This window comes from Tetranychus urticae, chromosome 1, assembly GCF_039701765.1.
Source record: "Tetranychus urticae isolate SD_2017Ah chromosome 1, NJAU_TeUrti_SD_1.0, whole genome shotgun sequence".
Taxonomy (NCBI): Eukaryota; Metazoa; Arthropoda; class Arachnida; order Trombidiformes; family Tetranychidae; genus Tetranychus; species Tetranychus urticae.
In genome coordinates, this window is record NC_142958.1 from 22,270,446 (window position 1) to 22,279,387 (window position 8,942).

Here is an 8,942-nt window from a genome sequence, read left to right on the forward strand (position 1 = left end):
AGGCATTAAGGTCAAATGAAAGGCCTCAAGGTGTGTTTGTAAAAATCACTGAATTTTTGAAAGGAAAAGCAGAAAAAGAAGAGAAAAAAGTTGAGAGAAAAAAAGGCGAAGAGTTTTTTTCTTCAACCTTTTTTCTTGCCTCTTCTCAAGTTGAAGATGGAAGCAACTTTCCAGTCAGTTTTTCCTACGGATAAAGAAAAGGTAAATTGGAAAATGAAAAGGCTAGCAATATGAAGAGGAAGACAAATCAGTACATGATGATGATGTTGATAAATAAAAAAAAGGAGAAATCATGATTGATGAAAAGGTTGCAAGAAATGGAGAAAATTTCATCTTTATCTTCATAATTTTGATGAGAATGAGAAGAGAAAAGGAAAAAAAAGTTGAGAATGAAAAGGGAAAAGTGGAAGAAAAGGAGTTCGATAAAAAAAAGAGTTTTGACCAAAAGAAAGGTTTTTATCGGAATGAGAAAAGTAAAGAAGATGAACATGATGGTAATGCACCGAAAATTTATCATAAATCAGACAGGATTTCCTATTGATAAGAGAAGCAAGTTTAACAGAAAAAAAACTCAAGAGTCTGGATAAACAGATAATCAGGTTTCATCTCTAGTTTCAATATTGTTCCCAATACTTTCCATTGAGCCTCAATTTTACATGAATAGAGATAAATTGGTTAAAACTTGCAATTCTGTACACATTGAGATTCAACAATTTGTCCATTCTTCATGGCAATTCAAATTCTGTAATTGATCAATAAAATTTACTTTGCTTCTTCTTTCCTTGAAAAGAACTAATTTTTCGTCGTTTCCTTTTTTTTCGTTGACCAAATGTGACCAACTTGTTGGAATGCAAATTGAACGGTAAAATGATGACATGAATGATTAATATTGAACTTGATGCTTTGGAAGAAAATTTTTTTTTAGACTTTTCTTTTTCTTCATTGCCTTTATTATTATTATTTTGATAGATTTTATTGTGTTATCTGTAGTTTTTTTTCTCGGTTGACATAGTATCATTACATTGTTTCATCTGATGATGAGGCTAATATTATTAACATGAGTTCCCATGAGTCAATGAAACCAAACAAAACAGAAGAGGATAAAACTTGTACAGATAATAAATGTTTTTGTATCAAAAAGAGGAGCAAAAGAAGGATGCAACAGAGAGCAAAAAAAGAGTAAGGAAAGATGAGATGAAAAGGATGATGAAGAAGAAGAAGAAATGAAACTTTTTGCCTTTTCATAATTGGATAACAATTTACCATTGGTGATATTAAATGATAGCTTTTTGCTTTAATATCTAATTGAAAAAAAAGGTTGACCAATTTAAAGGTGTGCAACTTGAAATTGGCGACAGAAAAAAAGCAAACTTTCAATCAATGAAAACACTGAATTTCGAACATTTGTACTTCTATTTTGTTTCTCTTGTCTTTAAAAGTGATTTTTTTCATCTTCTTCTTCTTCTTGTTTTTGCTCGAACTTGGGTCAAGTTTTGTTCACCTAAAAGTTGAATGTACATTTTTTTCATGTTCGATGTAAATCTCCTTTTAATATTCGATAAAAAGTCTTTTTGTAATGCTGATTGGCCATGGCATAACAGAATGGATTAACGGGCGAATTAACGTAACACAAAAAGTAGGTAAAATAAAACCAATGATGGTTGACACAATTTTTACAAAAACCTTCAACAAGAGCATTGATATGATACGGTGTCCAACAAATGACGAATGCTCCTAAAATGAATGAAATTGTTCGCAGGGCTTTTCGAGCTCGATTCTCTGATTTACTCTTTTGCCTTTTCTCCTTCTTTTTACGACCATTTCTCAGGCGCTTAGACAACTTCAACACAATAGCACCTTTATCCTCAAATCCATTCTGCTCCTGGTCTGGATCACCATTCATACCCATTCCTTCACTTGCAGTCTCACCGGCAACCACACTACCAACTGCACTAACTCCATCTGGACACTTGGCCTCTTCTTCATCAGTCTCTCGACTAGTGTTTACTTCATCGTATCTTGGGTCTACTTTGATGGATGACGATTCCATCACTAAAATTGTATCACCCGACGAGTCACCAGACAAGCCAACACTCGGGTGACCTGGTTGAGTCAATGGTCCAGGTGGACTTTTGGTTTGACTTGAATTTGAATAGTTTACACTAAATTGATTCACTTGTTGATGGCATTTATTAACGTTGTTGCTTCTATTTCTATTTATATTTTGATGATTACTTTTATTACTATTGATTTGTTTATCATTTTTATCATGCTGCCTATTGCTTTCGCCACTCCCTGTAACATTGTCTGTTGACTCTTTGACACTAAATGAATCACAGTTAGGCACATTTTGTACCAAACAATCACCAATATGATTTGCTTTGATGGTTACACTTTGCCTTGTGGGTTCAATGGGTAAACTTTTTGGAGGTTCGGGTCGATGGGTTGATGTGGATGAAGAGGAAGAGGTTGAAGGTTGATGAGGATGGTTTTGATGCAATTTTGTGCTTGTTGATGCATTTTCTGAATGTTGAGATGAACTTGATGATTTACTTTTATTTGATGGAAAAGGCGGAATATTTAACTTATGAGTCTGTGAACAGGCTAAAGGTGATCTCGGTATTAAAACGGGAAGCTGTTTGGCTTGATTACTACTGGTCGAGTCTTTTTTAGTGTTGCCTTTTTTATTGGCCTTATTTTCATCGGATGCTTTTGCATTTCGAGTTTTCGAGTTTTTAGTTGCTTTTGGCAAAACAGGTTGAGGTGAGCAGTCTTCATCGGAATCAAATATCGGTGAACTTGAACGATCTTGATCAGAGCTATTGGCACCACCATCACCTCCTGCACCAGTCCACTGACCAGCACCAGCCTCGGTTGTAGCATGAGCACTACCAGGATCACCTATCGGCCCTTCACGCTTCTTGTACTGACTAGTCGACTGTCCATAAACTTGCATACTTTTAAAGTGATACTCACCCGGACCTGAACCATCCGTGGGTTGAGCTCCACTCATACTTGGTCCAACTCCAATACCGGACGGAACAGTTAAATTTGACCCTGGCTTGGGCTTGTCTTGACTCAACAAAGTACTCTGTGTTTTGGACAGAGCCATACCTCTACCTATCGGCCCTTCACCAGGTTCACGGGTCAACGTTACCAGGGATTGAACTTTTTTAGCCTTTTCTTCCGACTTTTTGGCCATTTCACGGGCAGTCTTGTAAATTTCACCATAAAGTACAAACAAGATAACAAGGGTAACATAGAAATAACCAATTATCAATGAAGTGTTGAATATTTGGTCTTTTAAAAACTGAACGGCACACTCGCCTGGCTCTAAATCACGATAACCGATAAAGTATTCCCAGCCCATGATGGATGTGAAAAACAACAATGCTGGCACAATCCAGGTAATCATTACCATCCAAATTACTTTTTTCTTTGTTCGCCAATTGCGATACTTGGCTGGAATTTTAACGGAACAATATCGATCAATGGTAATCAACAAAACGGTGTAAATGGATACAAGGCAAACCGTGTGATCAACGGAAAGCCAAAGGTCACACGGCATTGGACCCAGTTTCCATGTACCCTGTAATATGTAGATGGCAAATATTGGCATAGAGATGAAACCTATACATAAATCAGAGATTGCTAGTGAAACTATGAAGTAATTGCTTGGTTGACGTATTTGACGGTCAACCACAAATGCTGTGAGCACTAAAATGTTGCCCAGAATGGTAACCACACTGAGTATAGCGATGGACGTTGCAATGAAAATGGTCATCCAAAGGTTAAAAGGTGTACCCGAAGGTTCACCTGAAAGAGACTCGATTGTTTCACTAAAGTTGACATTGGTCGGTATAGAGGCAGACAGGGAAGCCACCGAAGACGGTGAAGAGGAAGAAGAGGCTGCAAGAAAAAGATAATCAAAACATCAGATCAAGGAACAAGGGAAAAAATAACTTTTTTGTCAAACCATTTAAATATGAGAATAAATTGTGCAAATTGATTTCATTCAACTGACCAATTCCCTTTGATTGATTAGATTCAATCACTTTTCTGACCTCAAAGCTGGACAAAAATGCAATATTGCACAACAAATATTGAACCAAAAAATGACTGATAATATTTATCAATAGTTATTCCTAGTCAATCTTGACCAGAAAAAAAAACAGCAATAAAAGTTGAAAAGTTGGAAAAGAAAAGCAAAATTGATGAAAAAAAATTTCACGCTAAACTAATATCACATTCATCAAAGTAAAGTCAACATTTGAAATGTTGATAAAGTTGGACAAAATTGAAAAAACTTGAGAAAAAGAAAGTTGCTACAAAATTTTCAAGATTTGCTACTCTCAGTGTTTCGAGTCAAGTTGAATATCAATTTTTTTGAGACACTTTTTACCCTCACAGGTACACATACCTAGAATAATTACAACCGAAGAGGAAAGGGAAAGCCTTGACGCTGAAGCTGCTGTTGCTGTAGTTGAGGCTGAAGCTGATGGTGAGGAAGCAGAGGACAACTTATCGGCTAAAGATGAGGCAACTGAGGTTGAGGTTGAGGTTGATGCGGATGATGGTGCGGAGAGATCATCGGAGCATCCAAATCGATCATAGGTAACAGTTGAATTGGTCCAAGAGATGCACGGTGTTAAATTAAAAATCATCACATTATAATCCATAAAATCCATGGTTGCTTAATTTTTCTCCTCTTTTTGTTCAACAATGTTTGTACACACATTTGTAGTCCCAATTGATGTAAAAATGCCAGAGAAAGAAAAGAGAAGCAAAAAAAAAAAACTCAATAATGAAGATGTTGAATGAATGATGAAAATGAACAGAATGAAAGAAGGAAAATAGTGATGAACACGTAACAGAGTTCAGCAGAGAGAGAGAGAGAAGAAAGAGACTGCTCACAATCATTTTCATCATCTTTGCATGACCCATGTTTTCAGTTTCAGAACTTTTTCTCTCTCTCTTTCATCATCATCATTACAAGCTCTCATTATCCTGTGATAATGTTTTTTTACCTTTCCTTTCCTTGAGAAAAAATGCATTCCAAGCGATTTCCCTCCCAACGAATTCTGAACAAAATTTCCAACGAAATGCTCGACAAAATTTTCCGCTTCATTAAACCGGTCAGAAAATTGGAACAAAGTTGCAAATTCAAAATGCAAAAATTCGCTGATAACTCAATCGATTCATATTCATTGGAAAATCCCTGTTATCTCATCTCGGAATTTGATTACAAATTACTATTCTTTTTTCTTACGAAATATTAGAGTTGAACTTTTCTCTGATTTCATTCACAGGGAATGATGGATCAAAATTGAGATGAAACGGTAAAGAAGAAAAATGTTTATCAGTTTCATCTCAAGAAAATTTTGTTATCAAAGGAAATGCTGGGAGGAAAGAAAAATGATTCCCAAGGAATGAACTTTGCTTCTTCCATTCACCTTGATAATGGTTTGGTTTTGGGTGAATTTTGCAAACTAAATAAAAACTGAATCCAACTAATGTTTAGGAAAAAATTGATATTTACAGTTATCTATAAGCTATTACAACATTTCAATATCAAACCTCAATATTAGCACGATAAATGAAAATATCATGCGTCCATCTATACATATCAATGAACTTTTTTTTACTCATTTCATTCCATTGAATTGAGAAGTGAGATGAAGAATTTTTTTCTCCATCACTTTTTTGCTCTTCTTCTTCTTTTCGGTGATGAACCTTTCAATTTATTCTTTGTTGTGGTGCACACTCATTGTTCAATGAAGAGAGAAAAATGTTCAATCATGACCACAGTTTTAGACTCAACAATGGTTGTCCATGTTTATCATGATCATCAGTGTTCAATTGTGAAACCACAAGTTGATTGAATCTTTCAATTCTAATAGTTTCCTTTGGACGAAAAATGAAACGTAACTTTTTTTTCCTTTTGAAATGACATTTTTTTTTCTCACAATTTTCCATTTCAAGCCCTTTCTAATCAGAATAATCTCTAGCCACTGAGTGCAAGGTTGAGGTGAAGAAAGAATTTGGCAAAAAATGGAAAAAATTGAAAAATCAATTTTAAACTTGCAAACCTTTTTCCCCCTTCAAACCCTTTATTCAACTTGAAATGTTTCATTATTCATTTTCACCTCAACCTTAATCAACCCTGAACCTTGTTCATTGTTTCAAGTTGTTTAAAGAAGAAATTTTTTTTTGTTCTTTCCGTTTCAACTTTTTCTCTCTTGTTCAACCAAACTTATTAATAGAAGATGAACGCTTTTCCTCTGATAACGAATCACAAAAGGTTATGAATATATCCTGTGGCTCATGAATCTGCCTCGAGTGTTTTCCTTTTTTCATCGCCAATTTAACTTTAATTAGAAATGTTGGAGCGTCCAATCAAGGAAAAGCTGAAAGACAATGGAAATTAATTTACATTTTAAACGATCATGAAAATTGTTTATGCAAATTGACATTCAACTTTTCTCATTATTATCATTCTTGTGCATGAAAAAAAAGTAAACCAAGAAACAAAGACTAAAGAATACATTTTATCCTCTTCTATTATTTTCATCGTCATATTTAATTGATAAATTGACAAGCATGAGAAGAGAAAGGACGATGAAAGAATTAACGTTGAAATGACTTTATCAGCAACTCTTTTCTTAACAACCATTCAAAGGGTAAAGTTGACAATTAATCAGCACTTTGCACTTGTCAAAATTGATGCATTTCATTCAATTGTTGGTTTACATTTTCAAGCCAATCAACTTCAATTATCTTTCCATTTGTTTCTCTGATTGCGTCCAATGTGTCCTGCACTCGACAAGTCTTGTTGCCTGTTGAAACTGTTGATGGATCAAGTTGCCAATTAATTAGGTAAAAGTGTGAAAGTGAGAAATTTAATTTCATCAAATTCACTGAGAAACAAAAAAGTTGAAGAGGAAAAGGTTGCATAAAGAAAGGTTAAAGAGTTGCAAGTCAAAGGTAAAGCAAAGTTTCTGTAGAGTGTAAAGTAAATGAAAGTCAAGGTTGAAGGAACGATAAGCGATCCCAAAGGGCTGAGAAAAGGTTGCAAGTTGAGTGAGAAGTAGATAATTGTAAAGAGTGCAGGTGATGATGAGTTAAAGACAAGTGAGAATAATCAATGATGAAAGATTAAAACGGTAATTCTTTTGATTTCTTTTCTCTTTTTCTCCTGGGAATGAACAAATTCCTGAAAAGTTAAAGGTAGCCAAGTTGAATGTACAACTGCATGTGTAAATGTAGTAGCATTAATTTGAATTTTATTAAGAATAATGATTGAAGAAGAAGATGGAAAAAGTTGAATGAATATTGCACAAGAGTAACGTTATCATCATGCTCATTATCATGTAATAATAGTTTTGTTCATTTTTTATCAATTTTTCCTCCTTTTCTTTCTTCACCTCAACTCTTTACCATTTTTGACTTATTTAAACATGTTTGTTTCATTACAAGATTACAAAATTCAATTTTATGTAAAAATTGATAAACTTGTTGTTGGCTTCAATAACAATGTAACAACCAAAAAAGCATCAACATGAAAAGGTTGAAACCAGGAGAAAAAAAAGTGTTTCAATGATAATGAGGCAACAAGAATGAAGGTGAAGAAAAAAGTGAAACATTTTTGAGGCTAAAATTGATTTTCAAAATTGAATTATTATCAAGCTGTAAAATGAATAAATATTCAAGGTGTTGATGGGAAAGAAAATGAGATGAAAAAGGTTGACTAGTAACAGGGAAAAAACAGCAGTTGAAGTTGAACAAAAATTTCGATTCTACCTTTACGTTCAACATTCCAATGAAACTTTTCTTCCTTCCCTGTTAATGCATGGATTTGTAGACGTATTTCTGCAGAATTTCATTGAGAAAGAAAAAGAGAGATTTGACATTTTTTTCTGTTCGACATTTCAAATTATTTCATCATTGTGTGTATTTATATTTTTACGGATTGTTTCACTTTTACTTTTGCTTTTTACCTTTGCCATTCCATTTCAAGTTGAATGAAAAATGTTGACATGTAAAGAGTTGTTCAACTAGAGATGTAACTATTAGTTGGCCTGTAATGAAAGCAAATAACAAAAATTTCACCTTTTCTCTCTTTTTCTACTCATTTGATTCCAATCTTTTCTGTCTTTTTTTTCCTCTTCTTTCTTTTTCCCTCTAAAACTCGTTCATCTGATGTAATGACACGAAATCAACAAGGTGAAATAACCCTGAAGCATTGGTGCATTTTCAATGCAACCATTTTCATCTTTTAATGTGTATCAATATATGCATTCTCATTTCGTCCCATTTCTTCTGTTTTTGTTTCTCCAAGTCAAAACATTTCCAATTGCAAATGCCTCGGGTTTTCATGGAGAAAAAAGTTGAAATGATTTCATGAATGTATCTCGTAAACTCTTTTTTATTACTTTTCCACTTTTCATGCAAAATTTCCATTTACTTTTAATTCGATGGTCCAAATGTTTGTAAAATAATGCCATTTCTCAACAAATGTTGACAACAAATCGGTCATCAGAGAGCATTCAAGACAAATTAACTAAAAATGATAGCGAAATGAGCTCAACATTTAGATTGTCAAATGTTCACGAAACGAAGAGTTTTTAAACGAAATTCAATTCTTCTTCCAGCTTAGCTGACGACTGAATAGACAGCCTTCAAACTCGCAAAAACTACAAAATCAAAGAGTTAAAAGTTTTCTTTTGCAAAATTGAAGATTACTTGATGTATTGAGAAATAACTAATTTTGAAATTAGATCTTGAAATGTAATTCCTTTTTAGTAAAGATGAAACCAGATAAAGTTGATTCTGAGATTGAGTTTTAGTTTTTCTCGACTGACTTTCATTTAGTCAAGTTTCAATGCAATTTGACAATTATTGATAAACATTGAAATACATTGAAATTGTTTTCACTGTTAATC

At 33.8% G+C, this 8,942-nt stretch overlaps 1 protein-coding gene across 1 annotated transcript; it reads right to left on the reverse strand.

Moving 5' to 3' along the window:
* Positions 1 to 914: 914 nt before the first annotated feature.
* On the reverse strand, positions 915 to 4,840 carry LOC107362783 (muscarinic acetylcholine receptor). Its single transcript, XM_015929912.3, has 2 exons — positions 4,421 to 4,840; positions 915 to 3,909 (listed from the first exon to the last, which is right to left on the reverse strand). Exons 1-2 carry the CDS (start codon positions 4,686 to 4,688, stop codon positions 1,526 to 1,528), a joined length of 2,652 nt encoding a protein of 883 aa, XP_015785398.2. The 5' UTR covers positions 4,689 to 4,840; the 3' UTR covers positions 915 to 1,525.
* Between the last annotated feature and the right edge of the window lie 4,102 nt (positions 4,841 to 8,942).